General features: G+C 42.3%; 2 protein-coding genes across 3 annotated transcripts in view; one reads left to right on the forward strand and one right to left on the reverse strand.

The window, feature by feature from the left end:
* ptpra (protein tyrosine phosphatase receptor type A) overlaps window positions 1-24,978 on the forward strand; it is a 159,652-nt gene that overhangs the window by 5,730 nt on the left and 128,944 nt on the right. The window lies entirely within an intron of this gene.
* On the reverse strand, window positions 18,380-20,438 carry LOC132895269 (uncharacterized). Its single transcript, XM_060935649.1, has 3 exons — window positions 19,634-20,438; window positions 19,228-19,510; window positions 18,380-19,093 (listed from the first exon to the last, which is right to left on the reverse strand). The coding sequence occupies exons 1-3, from the start codon at window positions 20,020-20,022 to the stop codon at window positions 18,425-18,427; spliced, it is 1,341 nt and encodes a 446-aa protein (XP_060791632.1). The 5' UTR covers window positions 20,023-20,438; the 3' UTR covers window positions 18,380-18,424.

Below are 24,978 nucleotides of genomic sequence, written 5' to 3' on the forward strand. Positions count from 1 at the left end.
ACGAACTAATGTAAACAATTGGCTTCAACTCGCATAAATATGAATTGGAAATGTTTAGTTCGCTTTAGCTTATGCAAACGCACAAGCCTGGCAAGCCAGACTAAATGTGAATATTTAGTCTGGCCTCGATCCGTAGACATTTCCGACGGGTGTGGGAGGAACAAACCGCTGTCTTTCAAACTGTCTCTGTGCGTATAGGCCAACGCTCTGACCAATCAGCGCAGCAGTGACTGTGACGTAGTCAGAGCGACAGAAAGCAGTGGGGGAGACCTTGAAATAAATAATTTTTCAAAATGCGTATTAATTAATAAACAGGTTCTAGATATTAAGAAGCTTGGAGATAATGACCACAAGTTTGGAGTCTGTACCGCATACTTAACATACACTCTTATTTTTTCCAAGTGTTTTTCAAGGGTTTGCTTAAACTGTTTTTGAGAGTTTTTATTTAGTGGTGTTTGGTGAAATAATTTCCCTTAAATTTAAAATAACGGGAAAATAAGAAACAATCAAAAAGTAATGTTTCAAAGCTGTTTATTAATTCTTCGTACTGCACAAACTAGCCCCATCCTTTTGGCTACGAGCGGAGCCAGCTGGTAGATCAGACTTTTGCCATAGCCGGTCGGCAAAACAGCGAAAACGTCCTTCTTGAAAAGGAATGAGCGGAGAGCCTCTTCCTGCTCATGTTTCAGCGAAAACTCCAAGTCTAATAATTCTAAAACTGATTCCAAAGCGGAGTCAAACGCGCGCTGTTCACTAGCCGTAGCCATCTTTCCTGCTGCGCTTTCTCCAACGTCGCGCAGCTTTGTCGTCACTCCTGCAAAAGCCCGCCCAAAGAATCCAAACAAAAACCTTGCGTTGTGATTGGCGGGCACGATTTGATGCCCGGGGTGTTTTTGTTTATATGGTGCGAGGCTAGACCCACTCGCTAGGCAAAAATATTTTTGGCCGCTAGGCGGGTGGGTCTAGTTTACTAGGCTACAAACGCACAGCTCTACTAAAAGATTGATAAACGAAGCTCGATGTCCCCAACATTGAAACCTTTAGAAACTCTAACAGACCTTTACTTTTTAACAGTACTGTTTTGGGATTTTGCTGAGTTTACCTTCAACTGTCTGATTTTTTTCTTTCAAAGTAATGAACTGTGTAGCAGGAAAATCACCGCGTTTTCTAAATGCACTCCTGAAAATTACTCATTAACTAGGGGAAATAAATTTGATATTGTTGACATGTTAATCATTAATGTACATGAAAGAAAAAGGCTTAAAAGTTATAACTTAGTGAAAATAAGTACTAGAATGCACTAGAATGCAGAGTTTTGCGTGTTATGTTACTAAAATTGTTTCGGGGGACGTCCCCCCCCCCCCCCAATCTTAGTTTGACTTTCAAAAGTTCAGGATTTTTTTTCTTTGCTCCACTTTCATCTCTGCTACACACTCCCATTCGCACAAACTCGCACTTCCATTCTACACACGTTCTATCTACTACGGACAATAACGTTCTCTATGTTACTTTTACATTCCACACCACTGCATTACGAAATACCATATTGGTCATTCTTGCTTTCAAATCATATTTTACACTTTGTTACCTTTAGTTGCATTCTACATGATCACATTTATTCTCCACAGTCTCTACTCTCAGTCACAGTTGCTTTCTAACATCAGATTAGACCATAACTTGCTTAGAACGTTGTTGTACTCAATTTTGTTCTAAACTGACAGTCTTCTTTCTTCTACGCAGGGCCGCTGACAGCTTTGGCTGGGCCCGGGACAAAATGCTCTGAATGCGCCCCCCCCCCCCCCCCCCCCCCCGGGCCAACCCACACACACACCCACCTCTCTTATCCCAGTCTCTACTCACTCCAACCCTTAAATGACAGGTATTCAAAAACCATTCAACCGGTCAACAACCATTTCATTTTAGCATTTCAACATTTTTACAGTTTTAACATTTTAACAAAAAAAAGCCCAAAACCAGCAACCTCACACACATTGTGATCCTGTGAAGTAATCCCCAATTTCACTGAATCTTTCCCCCCTGTACTGTAACGGAATAAGCGGTTACTGTTACTTCGTATCCTTTAACCGAACGCCGACAGCTCCCGCAATGCCTTCCTAAACTCGTGGATAGTCTACTATAATCACGCGATTGGGGTGCTCTTGAAGGAGCAGCGATGGACGGGGGATTTCGGGCAGGGCTGGGGGCGAACATAGTATACTGTGCGTGCGTACTGTCCAGTGTGAAAAGCAGAGAAGAACACACCGCTCGAGAAACGGCGGGATATGATTGTGGGCTAATGTGAATATTCTTAGCTTCAATCAGATATATGAAACACAATGCTATTAAGCGGTTGTGGTTATGAAATGATTCAATGCCCTGTGCGTTTGATATGGTGTTCAGTGTGACTTGCTCTCCCCTCGTTTGTATCATGAATTGCGTGCTGCGCGTGCCTTGGTTGGGGTTACTTTACGGGGCTGGAAAAAGTTGGCTGTGTCTTACCTGGCTCAGCTGCCCCACTGCCTTTGCTAGTACCTGCTGCATCATCTGAATCTTTTTAAAAATATTTATGCAGTGAGCCCCTGAGTCTCTTGGTTTCTTCCTCTCTTTTTCTCTTTTCTTTTCTGTGCTCCTGACTTGTGCATGTTGGCAAATGGCACGCAGGCTGATTGTCGAAGCGCTATGATCGAACGATGTCGGTTTTTTCCCCTTAATCAAAGAGTCAGACCAAACCATTTTTGCATTAGGGGTGGTAGGGGGTTCTTGACGCCTTTTTCAAAGACAATAAAGGCAAAAGATCTAGAAATCATTTATTGAATGCAAATATAGCACATTTCTCCCCCAAATCAACACATTTTGAAATGAAATAAAATAATTTAATCACAACTTCATGAGAGCCCAGTTCTGGGCCCTCCCCATTCCTGGGCCCGGGACAACATGCCTGTTTGTCCCCCCCTGTCGGCGGGCCTGCTTCTACATATCGTAAATGCTTACTTTCATTGTCTTCAGCCACATTCTGCACTGTCATGTTTAGTCACTGTTACATTACACACTTCCTTTTACTCTGTTAAACATCCCTTTATTACATTGTCACATTCCTCGGTGTAATGACACTACCTGATCATTATACTGTATAGCGTGCATGTCTACACAGACGTATTGGACGTGGTTATAATCAATCCGATCTTTTTCAACACAATCTCCTCATATGCAGTCAAAATCTGAGCTCACATTTCGGTCTTATTGCACACCGTTAAAAATGACTTCAGTTCCCCTTTAAACTTGCTTTATTTCCTAATTAACGTTATTCAATTACGGTTTTAGTAACCTTATATCGTGACTCGTATCGGCAACTAATTGCAATTAAATATTATGCTTATCGGCCCGATGTAGTTCATTTGGTTCACGGCAGGCGTCGCTTGCCCACGCGATCTTCACAAGACTTGTGCGAGACTTCGAAACGTGAAGTGTCAGCCAGGTGTCAGTGCCGCCATTTTTGGAAACTGTTTTCCAAACGAAATATTGTACAAAAACGAGTTTAAATGACGATTACTGCCTACTCCCCCCCCCCCCCCCCCCCCAACTTTCCTGCTTGCTATCAAAACAAACAAAACTTCCGGCTTGATTACATCAGCATTCGAAAGAGGGCGCACGCGTCTTTTGACAACCCCTGTGTCCGAAATCGTGCCCTACTCGTTATATACGACACTATATAGTGGGGACGCTATTTTGTAGTGCTGTCTGCGCTGAAATAAATCAGTTTCAAATTTGATTTGATAAAAGGCAGTGGCAAAGAAGAAAGTATTCAGCCTTGATTTAAAAAAAAAACCCTGAAAGATTCAGGTACTTTGTATTTCTTAAAGGGCTCCTGACAGCAAAATTATGCTCTAAAATACACTACCGTTCAAAAGTTTGGGGTCATCCAGACAATTTTGTGTTTTCCATGAAAAGTCACACTTTTATTTACCACCATAAGTTGTAAAATGAATAGAAAATATAGTCAAGACATTTTTCTGGCCATTTTGAGCATTTAATCGACCCCACAAATGTGATGCTCCAGAAACTCAATCTGCTCAAAGGAAGGTCAGTTTTATAGCTTCTCTAAAGAGCTCAACTGTTTTCAGCTGTGCTAACATGATTGTACAAGGGTTTTCTAATCATCCATTAGCCTTCTGAGGCAATGAGCAAACACATTGTACCATTAGAACACTGGAGTGAGAGTTGCTGGAAATGGGCCTCTATAGATAGTTTTCACTGACGTCACGGCATTCCGGGGAACGCCCCCCAGCCGCCATCTTGCGGGGCAAACAAAACGGACCATCGCCACTACCGGCTACGTTATTTCGGACAAATTTATGAAGTTATATAGTCAGTTTTCTAAAATAAAGATCAGTGTCGACAAAATCAAGCAAACAGAAGTATATAGATACATTAGACGACATCTCACGACAACAGTGTGCAGCCAAACTGGCCTTGATTGGGGGAATTGACCCCTACGAAGTGGACAAAGATGCATTTTCAAGTGACTGTGCAGGGCTGCCAAAGCCTGAAACTGCCAAAGCCTGCTCCAAAGCCTGAAACTGACTTCATCAAACTTTAAAGGCTGTCTGATATATACAACTTTATATATTCACAGCGCGCCTTTTGGCAGATGCCCCCTGAATCGCGCAGATCTGATTTTTTTTTTTTTTTAGGGGGGGCGTTGGAGTGTCTGATTATAATTTCAAAGTAAATTCTGTATTAAAATTACTAAATAAGCAAATCTGTTACAGTCCATGAAACAGGAAGTATAAGGATGAGAAAAAAACAGTTTAAATCGGAAAGCTGCGCGCATTTGCGCAGTCCTGCACACCGCTCGGGCTGCGCAAATGTGCGCAGCTTTCCGATTAAACTGTTTTTTTCTCATCCTTATACTTCCTGTTTCATGGACTGTAACAGATTTGCTTATTTAGTAATTTTAATACAGAATTTACTTTGAAATTATAATCAGACACTCCAACGCGCCCCCCCCGCCCCCCCCCCCCCCCCCCCCCCCCCCCCCCCCCCCCCCCCCCCCCCCCCAAAAAAAAAAAAAATCGGATCTGCGCGATTCAGGCGGCATCCGCCAAAAGGCGCGCTGTTTGCATCCCAAACACAAATCAAATCATACAGAATAGACCTAAAATGTTTTTCAAAAATGACCCTTGCGTGAGTGAAGTGACAAGTTTCAAATAGAAACGTGACAAATGAGCGATATTAAGTGTACATTACAATGTAAACGTACACTCAGCAGTTCCAGTTAGGCATTCTCCAGAGATTGTTCACATGATGTTTTGGTTTCCAAAAACAAACTTAAACACAATTGATTGTTTATTTAAACAACTTACCACTTATAAAATGATCGGAGCAGACTTTGCTGTGCTTGGAAGGCTGATAATCCTTGCGGTTGATTCTCGCAAGCCATAGATTTCTCCTTTGTATGCTGAGTTTGTTTGCTTGCCTTCGTGCTCCCGTACAGTGGGAATTCCATAAAATCTCCGCTTGACTTCATCATCTGACCTATTACGACAGCCGTGAATACAACAGGTGTGCACCATTGCTAGCTTTAAATAGCCTGCTTGGGTTCTTTTGAAGACTTTGTACTCGTGCGTTACAATGTGTGCTCAGTCACCCGTACGGTAAGCTTGACCCACAAGATGGCCGCCACTAGGGAATCCCCGACTCTGTGACGTCATGTGAAAACTATCTATACACCTATGTAGATATTGCACCAAAAACCAGACATTTGCAGCTAGAATACCGTATTTTCTGGACTATAAGCCGCTACTTTTTTCCTAGGTTTTGAACCATGCGGCTTATACAAAGGTGCGGCTATTCTGTGGATTTTTCTTCCACCGCTAGGGGCGCTCTAACTGGAAGTAGAATCAAAAATAAGATAGATGAAAAATCAATGCAAAGAAGAATTAGCAGATCTTTAGCAGATAGAACACGCACGACAAATTACTAACTGGTAATTATTTTCAAATCCAGCGAAGATGATTAAAGTGACTTGTGGTTTCAAACACAGGAGAAATGAAGGTAAATAAATACCGGTTATTTTCTCTTGGTTCTGTTCCGTTTTAATCAGCAAAGTTGCTGCCATGTTAAAAGGCACTGTTCGGAAAGAATCTGTTCAGGTACATACATGTACATTTACAGTACAAAATCGTTCTGTACATGCAGTAAATATCTAATTTTTCAACATAGATATCTGCGGCTTATAGCCCGGTGCGGCTTGTATATCTTTTTTTAAATTTTTTTTAAAAAATAGAGCGGATGCGGCTTATATACAGGTGCGCTCTATAGTCCAGAAAATACGGTAGTCATTTACCACATTAGCAATGTATAGAGTGTATTTCTGATTAGTTTAAAGTGATCTTCATTGAAAAGAACAGTGCTTTTCTTTCAAAAATAAGGAAATTTCAAAGTGACCCCAAACTTTTGAATGGTAGTGTAGGTTTCTGTAATAAAACTACAAACACTACTGATCACTTTCATGATAGAACTAACCACCAACAGAACGAAATCAGTAGATTTGTCTTTGTGCGAAGTTGCGTCAATTTGGCCAAGCGCTAAGCCGCTGTCAGTGGCCACCATATTTGCCGTGACATCACATGCAGAACGACTGCTCGGCCTTCAAGGCAGCTATGGCTGACGAAACGGAGTGATTTTCTGACCAGTCTTCAGAAACTGAGGCCCTTTTTGAGGTTGACACTGGACATGACTGATTACATGAAGACGAAGCAGTGGGTGGCATTTTGCCTTATCGTTTTGAGCCGTATCTGAACGATTTGCCTGCAGAAGGCGAGATTTCCGACTCGGACACAGACGACGACGGGCCCAATGCAGAGGACGTCGTGATCCCAGCTGACATCGGGAAGCGCCAAAACACTGAATGGTAATATAATAATAATAATAATAATAATAGATCTAGTCCTCTGGGGGGGCATGCAGACAATATTATCGCACTGATTTCCTTTTAAAAAAATATACTCTCTTGAAAGTTCATGGTCTTTTAGATTTGGGCCGTTTTCTCACATTTTTATTTGATGAGAATAAAAACTTCTATGAACTGATGAAATTCAATTGCATGTTAGGCCTATAAGGTCCAGCCAACATGGTATTGCAGCAGAACTGTGGCAGAACTTTGAATCATGAACAAATTCACCTATTGCTATTATATATTAGTAAATATCTCATTACAAGATGGAGATCTACACCGAAAAATCATCAATCAACAACTAAGCAAACAAGTGTCACATGTCTGTCAAACAGAGGCCCACCTGTCATTGGGAGTCCACATGTCCCGTGTCTGGCGCACTTGTTTTGCCCACTCTTCGCGTCTGATGGGATCCTTGGGAAAGGTATACAGACTATACCTGGCTTCCCTGGTGTTTGAGCAAAATCCAGCCACACAACGAGCAGGCATATTCACCAAAATAAACGACTCAAGGCCAATTTATGCTGACAACCCAGTCCTCGCAGACGGCATCGCAGATGGTGTCTGCGTAGCCCCCCCACCTTCGCAGACGCTCTGCGCGCAGCTCCCAAAAATTGTGACCACCGCAGAAGCCTCGCAGACAAGAGGGCTCTGATTGGTCCACTCTACATCCGCTGTACACGCACTTCCGCTTCCCTACTTTCCCGGTTTGGTTTGTTTTCACTACCGCCATTTTTAAAAACACGAGCGAAGATGGAGCAGCACGAAGAGCGGTTGATCGAGGAAGTGAGGAAGTACGTACATCTATACGACTCCAGTTCTAGTCATTATAAGTAACCAGAGGATAAACACTCCACTAACCACACCCACCAACTACTCCTAGCGATTTCGCGACTTCGCGCCCCCTTGCGTTGTGGCGGTGAATAACATCGCGCACGCCTATTACTCCCCGCTCAACGATAAATTACAACTGTCTGCGAAAAGCTATCTGCGAAAGCCTTGTCGCAAGAGCATGCAGAGGCCTTCAGACGCAAAAGTATTCACTTGCAACGCACTGGTGAACAAAGAGAAGTTGAGAAAATGTCTGTCAGTGGTTCTGCATGTGACGTCATATCCGCCTTCTTCCTCGGCCATGGGTTGGCTCACTATGATATTGATTTATCTGCGTGGCGGGCCATTCAAAACGTTGTTTGTTACTATTCTGTCATGCGATGTGTGAAGTAAATATGTCATTTTATTCAACTCAATATGGCTGAAATTAACAATTTAACATATGTTTTGCTGTCAGGAGCCCTTTAATGTGGGAAATACACTCAGTGTAATGTGTTTTATCACAAAAACACATGCATGTATTTTTATTATTTTGAAAACCCACCAGCCAACTGATCTGGCACGTTTTAATTGTGTGACAGTAATGACGTAAATACCAGCGCGACGGATTAGTGTCCGAAAGCGTTTTTCCCTCTACCGAGTAATTCCTTATATAGGGAGTAGTGAACGAGTGAGCGTTTTTCGGATGCTGGGAACATTGGCAGATGTTGGTCACTTTGATTTCCATTACGTTTTACTTCCGTCCTGTGATGTCTCACACAGGTCTCAACAAATTTCGTTTACGGCCATTGCTTTGACATACGGACTGATGTGTTACATAGCATATTTCAAACACTCATAACTTGCTATAGCAGTGACAAAATAGCTATCAGAAATGCATTCCTATATTTAATAAAATGAGAAACAGAATTTTGATAACTTGCCTTCAGTTCCCTTTTAAACAGTACACGGTAAAGTTCTACATGATCCCTTTTTACACACCCATTTCTTTTTTTTTCACCTTTATTGGATAGGACAATGTAGAGACAGGAAATGAGCAGGAGAGAGAGAGAGACGGGAAGGGATCAGAAAATGACCTCGGGTCGGAATCGAACCCGGGTCCCCGGATTTATGGTGTGGTGCCTTATCCACCTGAGCCACGATGCCTCCTACACACCCATTTCTACATTCCACAGGATCACATTTACATTTGCACATTCACTCATCATCCTGTACCACCACATTTCTACAAAGTTCCCTGTCGTTGTACTGCACGCAGGTTAAAATGTGCACAACTGTGTAATACACAACAGAACAACTGAGAACAACGATCGTTGAGTGTGTTCATCACAAAAGTCCATGTTTTTGTTGTGAGAGTAAGGAAGGGCACATCCAGCTACTTTATGAAATGAAACAAAAGCAAGTGTTGGATTTTTCAAAAATTGGACTGAAGTAATTGTTTGGTCTGAATGACCTGGTAGAGTATCACAGCCATCATCACTTCAGTTTCATTCACGTACAGTTCGCTTCCGATTCCAGTCACAGCAGTAAGATTGTCTATTTCAGTGATGGTGCTTGAGATTAGTTTCATTATTTAGACCAAAATAAACGAACGTGGATGTGTCAAACAAATTGAGACCTATCCGTTACCCATAGCCGCTTATTCTGTTCTACAGGGTCGCAGGCAAGCTGGAGCCTATCCCAGCTGACTATGGGCGAGAGGCGGGGTACACCCTGGACAAGTCGCCAGGTCATCGCAGGGCTGACACATATGCCGCTTTTCCACTACAAACGCGGCTGAGTCGGGCTGAGCCGTGCCGTGCTGAGTTGGGCTGAGTCGAGCTGAGCGGGGCTGTTGGAGTTGCATTTCGACTACAACCGCGCTGAACCGTGCTGGCTGGAAGTGGGTGGACACATTGGGTGGAGTTAGCGAAAGTGGGTGGACGTCACGTGATGTCGTTAAGCAGCGCAAACAGTGACATCAGTGAGCTTTTAAGCGGTAGTCTCACGACCCGAATAGTAAACAATAAACATGGAGTCGTTAGTGTTGCTGGTCTTGGTTCTGTGGCTTGTTGTCACCGACAACGCCAACAGATACTAGCAAGAGCGTATAGATGAGGCGAGGCGCATAAGGCTTCAGAAATTCTCGTAATTCGTAATTCTTCTTCTTCCGGGTTTACGGTGTTTACAGATCCCAGCGTGCTCGCGGGGCGTGTGTGGGCATGTGAGGACACTCCTCCTCACCAATCAGTGCACAGGGGAGTGTCTGCTCACGCCCCCAGCCTCACTCGGCTCGCTTTGGCTCGCTTCAGCCCCACTCCAAAACGATGCGAGTTTTAGGGGCTAAGCAGGGCTGAAGCGAGCCGAGTCGTGCTGTTCTTTGGTAGTCGAAACGCGAGCCGTGTCGGGCTGAAGTGAGCTGAAGCGAGCTGAAGTGAGCTGAAAAAGGGTAGTGGAAAAGGGCCATTAGAGACAACCATTCACACTCACACCTACGGTCAATTTAGAGCCACCAATTAGCCTAACCTGCATGTCTTTGGACTGTGGGGGGAAACTCACGCAGACATGGGGAGAACATGCAAACTCTACACAGAAAGGCCCCCCCCCCCCCGTCGACTACTGGGCTCAAACCCAGAACCTTCTTGCTGTGAGGCGACAGTGCTAACCACTACACCACCTTACAAATTGAGACCAGTGTCGCAAAAGTTTGTTTCAAAATACTATTGCAATTTGAAACAAGGGTGCGTTTAAAAAATGTCCCACATTTTTTCTAATTTTGCCATAAATATAGTCCATAATCTATAATGTGACCCCTTTCAAACTTTCTATATTGCTGCATAAATCTGACTGAAAACAACAGATGTTCACACACGTCCTAAAAGTAGATGGAGAACTCCAAACAAACGAGACAAAAATATTCTACTTGGTCATCTTACAACCCCGATTCCAAAAAAGTTGGGACAAAGTACAAATTGTAAATAAAAACAGAATGCAATAATTTACATATCAAAAACTGATATTGTATTCACAATAGAACATAGACAACATATCAAATGTCGAAAGTGAGACATTTTGAAATTTCATGCCAAATATTGGCTCATTTGAAATTTCATGACAGCAACACATCTCAAAGTTGGGACAGGGGCAATAAGAGGCTGGAAAAGTTAAAGGTACGAAAAAGGAACAGCTGGAGGACCAAATTGCAACTCATAAAGGCCAATTTATGCTGACAACCCAGTCCTCGCAGACTGTGTCGCAGATAGCGTCTGCGTAGCCCCCCCACCTTCGCAGATGCTCTGCGCGCACCTCCCAAAAATTGTGACCACTGCAGAAGCCTCGCAGACAGCGTCGCAGACAAGAGGGCTCCGATTGGTCCACTCTACATCCGCTGTACACGCACTTCCGTTTCCCTACTTTCCCGGTTTTTGTTTTCACGACCGGCATTTTTAAAAACACGAGCAAAGATGGAGCAACATGAAGAGCGGTTGATTGAGGAAGTACGTACATCTATACGACTCCAGTTCTAGTCATTATAAAAAAAAAAGTTCTAGTCATTATAAGTAACCGGAGGATAAACACTCCACTAACCACACCCACCAACTACTCCTACCGACTTCGCACCCCCTTGCGTTGTGCTGGTGAATAACATCGCGCATGCCTATTTCTCCCTGCTCAATGATAAATTACAACTGTCTGCGAAAAGCTATCTGCGAAAACCTTGTCGCAAGAGCATGCAGAGGCCTTTAGGTCAATTGGCAATAGGTCATTAACATGATTGGGTATAAAAAGAGCATCTTGGAGTGGCAGCGGCTCTCAGAAGTAAAGATGGGAAGAGGATCACCAATCCCCCTAATTCTGCGCCGACAAATAGTGGAGCAATATCAGAAAGGAGTTCGACAGTGTAAAATTGCAAAGAGTTTGAACATATCTACAATGCATAATATTGTCAAAAGATTCAGAGAATCTGGAAGAATCTCTGTGCGTAAGGGTCAAGGCCGGAAAACCATACTGGGTGCCCGTGATCTTCAGGCCCTTAGACGGCACTGCATCACATACAGGCATGCTTCTGTATTGGAAATCACAAAATGGGCTCAGGAATATTTCCAGAGAACATTATCTGTGAACACAATCCACCGTGCCATCCACCGTTGCCAGCTAAAACTCTATAGTTCAAAGAAGAAGCCGTATCTAAACATGATCCAGAAGCGCAGACGTCTTCTCTGGGCCAAGGCTCATTTAAAATGGACTGTGGCAAAGTGGAAAACTGTTCTGTGGTCAGACGAATCAAAATGTGAAGTTCTTTATGGAAATCAGGGACGCCGTGTCATTCGGACTAAAGAGGAGAAGGATGACCCAAGTTGTTATCGGCGCTCAGTTCAGAAGCCTGCATCTCTGATGGTATGGGGTTGCATTAGTGCGTGTGGCATGGGCAGCTTACACATCTGGAAAGACACCATCAATGCTGAAAGGCATATCCAGGTTCTAGAGCAACACATGCTCCCATCCAGACGACGTCTCTTTCAGGGAAGACCTCGCATTTTCCAACATGACGATGCCAAACCACATACTGCATCAATTACAGCATCATGGCTGCGTAGAAGAAGGGTCCGGGTACTGAACTGGCCAGCCCGCAGTCCAGATCTTTCACCCATAGAAAACATTTGGCGCATCATAAAACGGAAGATACGACAAAAAAGACCTAAGACAGTTGAGCAACTAGAATCCTACATTAGACAAGAATGGGTTAACATTCCTATCCCTAAACTTGAGCAACTTATCTCCTCAGTCCCCAGACATTTACAAGACTGTTGTAAAGAGAAAAGGGGATGTCTCACAGTGGTAAACATGGCCTTGTCCCAACTTTTTTGAGATGTGTTGTTGTCATGAAATTTAAAATCATCTAATTTTTCTCTTTAAATGATACATTTTCTCAGTTTAAACATTTGATATGTCATCTATGTTCTATTCTGAATAAAATATGGAATTCTGAAACTTCCACATCATTGCATTCTGTTTTTATTTACAATTTGAACTTTGTCCCAACTTTTTTGGAATCGGGTTTGTACATTACATTACGTTAAAGGCATTTAGCAGATGCTCTTATCCAGAGCGGCGTACAACATACCCAGAGCAGCCTGGGGAGCAGTTAGGTGCCTTGCTCAAGGGCACTTCAGCCATTCCTGCTGGTCCAGGGAGTCGAACTGGCAACCTTCTGGTCCCAAAGCTGCTTCTCTAACAATTAGGACATGGCATTCCCATGTTTTTTGAGGAAATTCCCCGTTATTTATTGTTTTATTGAGGAAAATGATCCAGTATTACGTATCTGTGAGTGGCAAAAGTAGATGAACCTTTGCTTTCAGTATCTGTTGTGACCAGCTTGTGCAGCAATAACTGCAGCTCAGTGTCTGCTGTAACCGTTGAGGAGTCCTGCACATTGGCTTGGAGGAAATTTATCCCATTCCTCTGAACAGAACTCTGGGATGATGGTGGGTTTCCTCACATGAACTGCTCACACATTCCTTTTGGATTAAGGTCAGGACTTTGACTTGGCCATTCCAAAACATGAACCTGATTCTTCTTTAACCGTTCTTTGGAAGAACAGCTTGTGTGCTTAGGGCCATTTGTCTTTGTTACTGCTTTTCAGTCAACAGGGAACGGGTTCTTGAACCAGTTCCGTTCAGGATGTGCCAGCTACGGAACCGGCCCGCATTTTCACCTATTTTGAGCAGAACTATTGTAATCGAGGATGCGTCATGAATGAAGGGCATTGCATAATTCACAACGGGAGTAAACAGTAGTAGCAAAATGGCAGTGTGCACGGATTACCTGCGAGCGTTTTTTCTGTTGTTGAGGAGAGTTGTTCCCCCCCCTTCTTTTTTAAAATGAACTGAAAATGTATCCTTTTCCATTGTGCTCTCTATTGCTGCGCTCTGCTTTCTCGCCAAACTAATGACACACCCACTAATGGCACGGTTCACACTGGAAAAACCAGCTATGTTTCAGTTCCAACTGGGAACCAACTTTTCAGGTTCCGGAACAAATTCCTTTTGGTCGAAATGCTCTGAGCGGTTCAAAATTTGGGGCGCGAATCAATAAGGAACCTGTTCCCTGTCGGTCCCTTTTGGTATGACCCACTTTCTCTTGAGATCAAGTTCACAGACAGATGTCCTGACATTTTCCTTTCAAATTTGCTGGAGTAATTCAGAAATCATTGCTCCATCAGTGATGGCAAGCCGTCTTGGCCCAGATGCAGCAAAGCAGGCCCAAGCAGGGCTCTACTGTACATTAACTTTTGAAACCACTTGTCCTGTTGGGCAAGTTGAATGGAAATTTACTTGTCCGAATGTGAAGTTGACTTGTCCGAAGAAATATTTGAGAAAACCCCCCCACAAATGTCTAAATTTTTATAATGAACACCATCAACAACAATTCAAAGATTTGGAAATTGCCACATACTCAACGTAAATATACAGTTGAATAATGATCCCGCCAACAGAAATGTCAACGAATCCATGTGTATGACACGATTAAAACCAATCATAAATGACCGTTTACTTTTCAGCTCAAATACACGAAGCGGTATTGGCCGGTTTCGCAAGTGGAATATTCAGTCCCCCCCAGGATTTCGCGGGCCTTTTTTGTGATTGTTGCGGGCTAAAATGTCTGATGTTGCGGGGGGGGGGGTTTCCAAAAAATTGCGATGAAAGTTTCGGTGTTTTTTAGTTTTTTGTTGCGATTACATTGTGGGAGGAAGTGAAAGTTGCGAGAAATTGTTGTGATTTTCTCTTTTTGTGATTAAAATTGAGTAAGTTATTACTGAAAAACTATTGATTAAAAAAAAGACACTGAGAAATGGTCCGATAAACATCTTTACCAATATAAAAGATTACCAGGACTACAAAAATGCAGAAAAATAGGCTTTACTTATCCAAATGCTCCTGTTGGTTCAAAAGTTGAAGTGCATAGAACCTCACAGCACAACATGAAGTTACCTTAAAATATAATATAAATGCCTCAGCTTTCATGTAAGAAAAAAAAACTATTAATACTAGTACTGTGTGCAGGCAGTCTCTCCTGAAGACTAAATTAAACAATAATTATAAACTAATAAAATAAATGGCTCAGGCTTCATAGAAGAAAAAAAAACAATTTGAACAGAATCTCACAGTATGATGCTGAAGCTGCCTAAACAATGGAAAATAAAATACCATTTTGGCAAAAATGTTGGCATCCATTAATTGCTTGTATTAAGTAAAAACTAGACAGGGACACTCTAACGAGTGCAAACCCCGCCTTTTCCCTATTAAAATACATTGGGCGAAAATTTCGAAGTTCTGCCATGACCTTGACCTTTGACCTCCAAAATTTAATGGTTTCCTTCCTGGGTGATTGGCAACACATGTACAAAATTTGGTCCAAATCGATCCATTGGTTCTTGAGATATCTTGCAGACACACAGACAGACAGACAGATACACACACACACACACAGACTGACGCAGGTGAAAATAATAACCCCTCCGACTACTGTCGGCGGGGTTAAAAATAATGTAAAGTGCATACAGTCCTTCACTGTAAACATAACACACTTTCAGTAACAGAATTTAAGCCTACATAAACACTGACTCGCACATGCTGCTTCTCTTGAACGTATACACGGAAGTAAGGCGGAAGGTAGTTTGTCGACGCCAACAATTGGTCAAATTTGCGGGAAAGTTGCGGTGATTGGATATAATTGCAAACCCCCGCTTTCATGCAGAATGCCGGGGTACTGCTTTTCGCGATCTTTTGCAGTTATTTTGGTCGGTAAGTGTGAAACGTTTGACTCGCACATGCTGCTTTACACGGAAGTAAGGCGGAAGGTAGTTTGTCGACGTCACCTCAAGACGACGCCGACGATTGGTCAAATTTGCAGGAAAGTTGCGGTGATTGGATATAATTGCAACACCGCCCTGAATTCGCGGGGATTGGTTGAATTTGCGTTGATGTTGCAAATCGCAACATCGCGAAATCCTGGAGAGTCTGAATATTGCGCATGCGCACATTGCTCTTTCCGACTAGAAACATCTGGCGATTCATCAAAACAATATGTCGAGTGAGAAGCTTCGGAAATAAACTGATAAATTTGATATGTAACCCGAATATCGGCGTGTTTTGGCACTTGTCCAATCGGACAAGTAACTGAGACGATGAACTTGTCCGACATAAAGTATCACTTGTCCCGGACAAGGGTTAATGTCGAGCCCTGCCAAGCCATGATGCTACCACCCTCATGTTTCACAGACAGGATAAGGTTCTTCTTCTGGAATGCAGTGTTTTCCTTTCCTTTTCACAATCGCTCGCTGATATGTAATATCGGGTCATTTTCCTCAGTAATTAAATAACCAAGTGTAACGTTTTTTTTTTTTTTGTCTCATTTGTTTTGGTTCTCTTTATTGACTTTTAGGACTCGTGTAAAAATCTAATGCTGTTTTAAGGTCATATTTATGTAGAACATTCTAAAGATTTTGCAAACTTTCAAGCACGTTTCTGTGTCTGTCTCTGTGTTTGAATGCCAAGATAATGGCTAAAATGGCCTTGGAGAATCTCTCCACCCTTTACTTTCATATAGACAGCAAAACAAACATCTCAATATCCAAAACAGTACTCTTTCAGTCTTAAATGACATCTAGCCCAGCCAAGTATTGAAATTTGCACAAATGTCATATGTTTGTCAGTGAACGCACGCACTACCAATAACACGAGGATGGATTTTAAGTGAGTTTACAGTGCACTCAGTGTAATTTGTACCAAGTATCCGAAATGAGTTATTTACTCTGCCAGAACATTGTGTTATTGTCATATCAGTGTCTGCGAATTTCCAGTTCATGTGATAAACGTCCTTCCTCGACACAGCCGTATTAATGAAATATCTCCAGCTGAAACTACTTAGCTCTCTGGATAGATGCAAGATTGTTTTCCACAATGAACACGTTCTGTGATGTGCTCAGTGGGTGGGCATACCAAAGGAGCAGGTGTACCTGAGTTTAGCTCTCGTCTCTACTGCTCAGACTCTGGTTCCTAGTTTGACGACATGGTGGAGGCATTTTGGCTCAATTTCAATAGGAGGCAGTGGAGCCACGCTGTCCATGTTTCCTACAGTCTGTGGTCTACCCTGATAGCGTTAGTGTAGCTGTTTTGTCCCAGGGCTCGACGTTAATGGTAGTCCGACTGTCCGAGACAACCAAATGTTTGGTCCAGATAAGTCAAATCCGCATCTGCCTGCCTGACAGGATGAGTTCCAACAAAACTAGTTCAATCCCCTCAGTGATCCGGCCATGTTATTGTTTACAAAATTCCTGGGAAGCCGAGTACAGCAGGTGCGTGTATGTTTTTTTTTTTTTTTTTTTTTTTTTTTTTTTTTTAAATTTACCACGTTGTAATATCTCATTATAGATTATTAGACGAATTCGGAGAAATGGTGGTCAAATACTTCAGCAAAATTAATATGTGGCGAATCTTCATTTCATTCAGACGCTTGTGTTTTTCTTTCGTATGGTTCACATTACCCATCACAAACGTCATAAAATATTTTGGAGGAAATTTTACGACAGTGCCGAACTCACTCAGTTTTTCATTCACAACGTGATCCTGTCCCCCTTATTATGTCCAACCTGTTTTTATTTCTTTAAATTAATACTTTTTACTGGATTAATCAAGATTTAACTTTATTTCCTCTAGAAGTTTTGAATTTGAGTGAGTCTGCCTCTTAAAACTATAGATCAGGTAATGGGTTATAACAACACACACCATATTGGGGCACTGGATAGTTTCTGTTTATTGTTACAGTTAAAGTTTGAGTTTTATTGAAATTATAAATCATTAAAGCATAATGATTATCATAACTATATCTGCTTTTTGATCAAATTTATCACTTTTCTTTCATTGAACTAGTAAATACGTAGTAATAAAAAGGTTATGGTCAGGACAAGTGAAAAATCTTGCGGCTTGTCTGACTGGACAAGTGGATTAAAAAGTTAATGTCGTGCCCTGTGCCCTATGTTTTTGTATTTTATTCTTATGCGAGGCGTCCGTATTTTATTTATTTTTTTAACTTTGTCACTTTGATGCATTGCAGGCCCAGTCCACAAGTTTGTCTTTTGGGATAGTTTTCCTTTAAATGCATTTTACAGTTTTTCTCAAATGCTAAAACACATTTCACAAACGTTTCCTCTATGTTCCCCAATGTCTAAACACAACACCCTTTTCTAAAGCTACATAAACACAACCACACCTTCTCACTTCAAAACTAAAACTTTCACACCAAAAGAGCAGCTCGAAGCTTTCAAAAATGTAAACACTATACACATCATTACACACTACAGCAAAACTATTGAAAACACAATGCTCAATTTGTGAGAAGGTTCTTTGTTTCATAACTGCCAATGCATATTTTTTGAAACTTTACAGTAACGGATCTTAGATCTCTGTAGAGGATTAGGCATTTAGATTTGTGAGTTTCATATGAAGAGTATAAATCTATAGAAAATACTGCATGTACACTACTGTAACACAACTCAATGCAAAAACAGAATCTATTGCACACAACAGTACTCTTGAAAACATGTTCAGGGTGTGAAGTTTTTTCATTTACTTTATTCACACCACACACACACCACAATCACTGTGCGGCATCATGTCGCTGAGCTGCATCGGGCCACATCACCTCATCCACATCGCAGGCTATATTCTCTCTTGCCAGGTACCGCAGGAAAAACGCCCTGGAATGGCGCATCCATCCTTGGAAGGCCTCCACTGGGATGTCACCACAGGCCAGCTCCATTGCCCTTAGGAGGTTCTCTCTAGTGTATGGTTGTCTGTCATAAACCTTCCATCTCCACGATGAGAAGAACTCCTCTATAGGGTTCAGGAAAGGGGAGTAGGGTGGCAGACAGACATTTAAAAACTGGTTACTGTTGGTGGTGAACCACTCTCTGATTTGGTTTGTTCTGTGGAAGCGGACATTGTCCCAAATGATTACATAAATGGGATGTGCGGGCCCAGGATGGTGGTGTTGGCGGTCCAGGAGGATGTCTCTTAGCTCCTCTAGGAAGGTGAGGAGACGTGGGGTGTTGTAAGACCCAAGGACAGCATGCCGGTGGACAAGCCCCTCCGAACCCATGGCCGCACAAAGAGTAGTATTACCCCCCCGTTGGCCAGGAACCTCAGTGATTGCTCTTTGGCCAATGATGTTACGGCCTCTTTGGCTTCGTTTCTGCAGGTTGAAGCCAGCCTCATCCAGGAAGAGGTACTCATGAGGTCTGGCCATTGCGTCCAACTGTAATATCCTCTGTGAAAATGTGAAAGTGCACAGGTGTTCAGAACAAGTCAATCAGGTAGCACAGTATTGTCCAGAAGTAATGTAGGTCACTGAGCAACACGGTATGTCCACTAACTGTACTGTGAAGATGGATGTATACTTACTTGCACATACTCGTAACGTAGGTCTTTGTGTCGCGCAGAGTTGCGCTCAAAGGGAACCCTACAGACCTGTTTCATCCGGATCTTTTGGCGCCGGAGAACTCGGTCTATTGTGGCCAAGCTGACATCATCAATGCTCTCAAAGTTGACATTATCGGCAATGACTTTGTCTCTGATCTCCCGGAGTCTGATGAGGTTGTTCTCACGAACCATATCCACAATGAGGGTTTCTTGTGCCGCTGTAAATATGGCAACCCTCCCACCTCTATGTGGCATTCTTTCAACTCTAAAGAAAGAAACGTGTTGTCAATTGACATGTTTTACAATAACAATTGATTTGAAACCAATAGACTACTTTCACAGGCTTGTAAAACTGTATTGTGACAAAGAAAGCAATAGAGTACAATACCTGTTGTGTTGTCTGAATGCCCTGATAATGGTGGCCACGGTGAACCTACCCAGGTTTGGACGGACTCTTAGTCCTGCTTCAGCCATTGTCATGCCATGGACAATGACATGGTCAATGACTGTTGCTCGCATCTCGTCCGTAATGATGGTGTGAGGTTGTCTTGCTCTTCCTCCTGGACCTTGTCCTCTCCCTCCTGGACCTTGTCCTCTCCCTCCTGGACCTTGTCCTCCTCTTCCTCGTTGGCCTGCACCTCTTCCTCCTCTGATTTGAACTCCACTTCCTCGTTGGCCTGCTCCTCTTCTTCCATGGCCAGCTCTTCTCCCTCCATGGTCAGCTCCTCTCCCTCCTCTGACTCGAATTCCTCTTCCCCTGACTCTGCCTTCATCCATTGTGTTTGTTTGGAATCTTCAGCAAACTGTGCACTCTGAACTTGCTTTTATACATGTGGTCACAGCATTAGCAACAAGTGTCTTCAATTTTGAGTCGTTGTGTGTAATTAATGACGCCAGGTGTGTTCATTGTGTTCAGATATTGCTGACTGTGGCAAGCATTTTGCATCACATGAGCTTTCATTTGAGAATATGAGCAGAGTTCTTTTGCAACTTGTGTTTTAGCAAGGAAAAATGTGTTTAGATTTATGAGAACGGAGGATTGTGTTTTGTGAATTGTGTCTTCATGTGAAATGTGTTTATGATATTGGCAAATGATGGCTAGATTTAGTAAATGTGTTTAGACAACTGGTCATTTGGTTTAGAAGATTGGCTTTTGTGTTTTAGCATTTGAGAAAAACTGTAAAGTTTTGAACAGAGTTTAAAACACAGGATTTCCATGAGGGTCAGTTTGAAACGGGCCCACAGATGAAATAAAAGAACACTGAACGTTCAGTGACGTTGTTGTTTCTTTAATCATGGCATTCTAAAATATTTTCTTGGTAAGGTAAATACTTCAAATGCTTATTAACAAATGTTCTCGGCCCTGTGTGACCTTGTAATGTTTTTGCATTAGAGGCGGTAAACTGTAATTGCAGGTTTGTGTTCTAATCGGGGGGGAGTGGACGACAAAGAGCAACGTTGGAAATATGAGATTTCAAACACCCCTCCCCCCTCTTTTTTTTTTTCCCCTGCACAGTTATAATATTAGGACTAAAAGGAATATTAGGAAACTGAATACTGACAATGAGTTCAGCTCTTTTTCCTTCAGGATAAAATGTGGCCTACTTCCTGTTGGAGCAGTCTGTAAAAATTGATTCTTTAAATCCCAGAGCTGCTGTTCAGCGTTCGTATCCTGCTTTAATAGATGTGACGCGGATGTGATTTAATGCACAAGGCGAGTCCAAATTATGAAATGTAGGTCTTTCTGAATGTGCTTTGTGCCTGCCGGATCATGTCTCAAGCTTGTCTATGAGCTTCTTTAACTTCTTTCTCATGTGTGTTTCGCTGTGCTCTGCTTTTAAATTCGCTGAGCTGTGCTGGAACACACAGAGCAATTAACCTTCCAGGGTGCCGTTTCCCAAAAGTGTCGAGGGCATCTCAAAATTGGAGCATCGTAGAAAAATGGGAACGTTTTCCACCCTTGCACTAAATTCAGCTCTGAATTGTTCCCGCTTGATGTGGAATCGGACACAAGCCTGAGCCCACGCTTTGTCTGGTCTCAAACTGAACACAGGCTTTGTTTTACTGATAGTAAACAGTTGATAGGGTTCAGCTTCTTGATTGCTCTGGTCTGGTCTCGATTGTCTTCCGCTTCTGCTTGATCAGCTCTTCATGTCTGCGCTTGCCCTCCCCAGAGGTTGTGAAATACACACCTATCAGTCTGGCATCTGGAGAAAACACCCTGTTCTGTCCTCAAAGGCATGTTTTTTTTTCTTTCTCTCTCTCTGTCTCATTTTTTCATTCATCAGCCCCTCAAAGTACTCCTTTTTTTTTTTCTCTTCCATCTCCTTCCTTCCATCAGTCACTCCTCACTTGGAAGTACATTTCCATCTTTATCCTTCATCACCCTAAGGCCAAACAAAATAATATATGTGTTTCCGGTTACCCGACCGACCCTATAAAAATACTGCGACCCTTCAACTGTTTATGACCACGATAAACAAACTATTTCTCGCGCCCGACCCTACCTGCTTGGCAGCCACCTGGCGAGTCAAACGAGAACCGCTAGGGCGTGTCATGTAAACCACTCGGTATTTGCCAAAAGACACAAGGCCCGTCAGGAGTAAATTGGGGAGGCTGGGACCTCCCCTGCCCGAGTTACGAGCGTCCAAAGTCGGGCAGGAGCCGCCGATAGAAAAACGAAACTAAAGCTGAGCACAGTGGCTCTTCGTCCCGAGGCGTGGGGCAAGCCCGCCCTGCCCGCGCTGCTTCGTTGGGGGAGAGGGCAGAGGTCTCATGCGGGGAAAATAATTTAGTGTGGATATGGCTAGATAGTGATTGAAATAATGCATACATCACAAGGAACTGTTTGCTCAGGGTATAAATCAGGTATTCAACACTTCCAATGCTATTCTATACTCAACTTAAGATATCTGAATTGATAATAAATCTGAAATTGGAGGAGTTTGTGTCAGTGAAATGATACATTCCTTGATTTCCTCCTGATTTAAACCTTAGAGCAAATAGCATGAACCATGGACTAACAGGGCTGAAAAATGAAAGCATTTGCATTTATTTTGCAACACAATTTACAAACACAGAATAGGAAACTTTAAATATAGGAAATTTAGTTTCTTTATTTGAAAAGAAAATGGCACGGAGCAGCTGTATTCATTAGAACAACATAAGTGAACATTGCATTCATAGACAGAATAAGAAAAAAAACATGAAGCAAATATGATGTCATTAAGGCCGAAATGTTAGGCATGCACCTAATTTTGATAAACACACAAGACATCAGTTTTAAGTATGAAAGTGCCCATTAGTATATAAAAATATATTTTGGAAATGTTCAGAACTGAAGGGATCGATCTAGGTACTGGACCACCACCACCACTCTGGCCACCACCAAATAGATCATCCACCAAAATATTCCCATTTTACCTGGAAAATGAAAGTATGCCATCATTATTAGAACAATTTATATACAAGTGCATCCTTATATCATCAACGATATCTGATGACTAGGTTTAGTTTTGAACGAGTATTTTGCAAAAAAAAAAAAAGTTTTCAAAGGAAGCTTCTCACTTTTTCCTACCTATCCTAGAAAATTTGCCGTAAACTTTTGGGATAAACAATTTTTTTTTTCCCTACCTACCTACCCTATTTTGAAAACCCAGGAAACACATATATATTATTTTGTTTGGCCTAACCTGCTGCACATCCTTTCCAGCTTGGTCCCACCGTCTAGCCAATCGGTACAAGTCTTTTTCTCCTTCCTCAGTGGTAAACCTCTCATCCAACTTGCCATATGCTGTTTCCTTTGCCATCTCTCTCTTCACCTTACGCCACATCTCCTTGTACGTCTGTCTACTTTGTTCATCTCTATGACTCCCCCACTTTGCCAACCTCTTCATATACTTTCCTGAATATCGCCAGAGGTTATGAAATACACACATCAGTCTGGCATCTGGAGAAAACACCCTGTTCTATCCTCAAAGGCATTTTGTGTGTGCGCGTGCACATTTAATGGACTCGGCAAACATTTTACCATCTAACTCGGAAAAAGCTAAAGTTTTACCCCTTTGTCTATTGGCGTGTACAATCTTGTTAGATAGCATCAGTGAACTAAAGTTGCCAATAAAGTACGTATTTGTTTGCCTAGAACTTCCATCAGGATTGTTATTGGGTTACAGGTAGCTGTGATGTATGATTGGCTATAAACTCAATGTTAGCTTTTTCACAAAGCATTACGATCTATTTAACAGTTATTCCACGAAATCGAGTCGTGCTTGAGTTGGTGGCCGACGAGGCGCATATCGCCGAGTTGGCTGTAAGCCATGTACGATGAGATTAAGTGGAATAACTGTTTTATTCTATCCACATTCACTGAATTTTGAGAAATGGAGTGTGTGTTTATTTATTTTTTTGCAAATTCGATAAATAACTTGATACAAAATTTCTGCTTGGAATGTAAACAAACTGACGAAATGACGGTAGCAATTTGTGAAAAATGCTATAATAATTTCTTAGAAAAAAAAGTTTTATTCCATATTTTGTTGCTTTTGGGGGGGTTGAGTAGAGTTTTTATTTTGTCCTTGGTTGTCATCAACACACTGCCATTTTGTTTTTCTCTACTAATGGTATATGAGCTGATAGCCTAGTAGTCGAGTAGCCAATCAGAGCGCATGATTGCTCATATCCAGTGAATGTGGATAGAATAATAATGTATATTTTGTGGGGTTTTTTAAAATAAATATATATGGTCAGGTTCCTTACTTCAGTGACTCTCCAACCTTTTGTGGCCATCTGTGACACCTCAGAAATGTCGGTTTGATTTCACAACCTCCTCCCTCTGGACTCCATTTCTCCACTGCTCTTATAAACGCATTACGTTGCTATGCCTGCGGTCACTCCTGGCATGTTTGTAACTTTATTATACATGATGGCTATCAAGTGCTTGGACATGAACATGACATTGCTGACCAGAACTAAATGATACAATTATCAATTTCCAGCTACTGCACACTGCCACAACTGGTGTGTGTGGTTTTTATTTTTTGGTTCAGAGCACCACCTTTTCTCACAGCCAATGGTGATTAAATACTGACTGATCCCCTATTCTCAAAGGGGATTTGATCTGAATGTATAACGTGTTATAAACAGATACAAAATAGATATGAATGAGGTGCGCATTTATTTATTTAAAGAAAACATTAGAAAAGTTCACAGAGCGTCTAGCTGAGACTAAATGTGTGCATCAGGACTGTGATCCTGATATGAAACTCAAGGGACAAAGACCATGTTGTGTGACCGATTTACTAGCAGTCAATATGTAATCCATGACAATTTTCACGGATGACATACTGACTGCTGGTAGTTCTAACTTGCCCCTTTTCCACCAAAGCAGTTCCAGGGCTGGTTCGGGGCCAGTGCTTAGTTTGGAACCGGGTTTTCTGTTTCCACTGACAAAGAACTGGCTCTGGGGCCAGAAAAACCGGTTCCAGGCTAGCACCAACTCTCTGCTGGGCCAGAGGAAAGAACCGCTTACGTCAGCGGGGGGGCAGAGTTGTTAAGACCAACAACAATAACAAGACCGCAAAAGATCGCCATTTTTAAGCGACGAGAAGCAGCAGCTGTAGAAACGCGAAGTTAGGGCTGCACAATTAATCGAATTTAATCGAAAATTGCGATTTTGGCTGCCACGATTAAATTAAATGAAAATCGCGATTTATTTCCATTTAAAATGCGAGC

The sequence above is a fragment of the Neoarius graeffei genome, chromosome 12 (assembly GCF_027579695.1).
Source record: "Neoarius graeffei isolate fNeoGra1 chromosome 12, fNeoGra1.pri, whole genome shotgun sequence".
Lineage (NCBI taxonomy): Eukaryota > Metazoa > Chordata > Actinopteri > Siluriformes > Ariidae > Neoarius > Neoarius graeffei.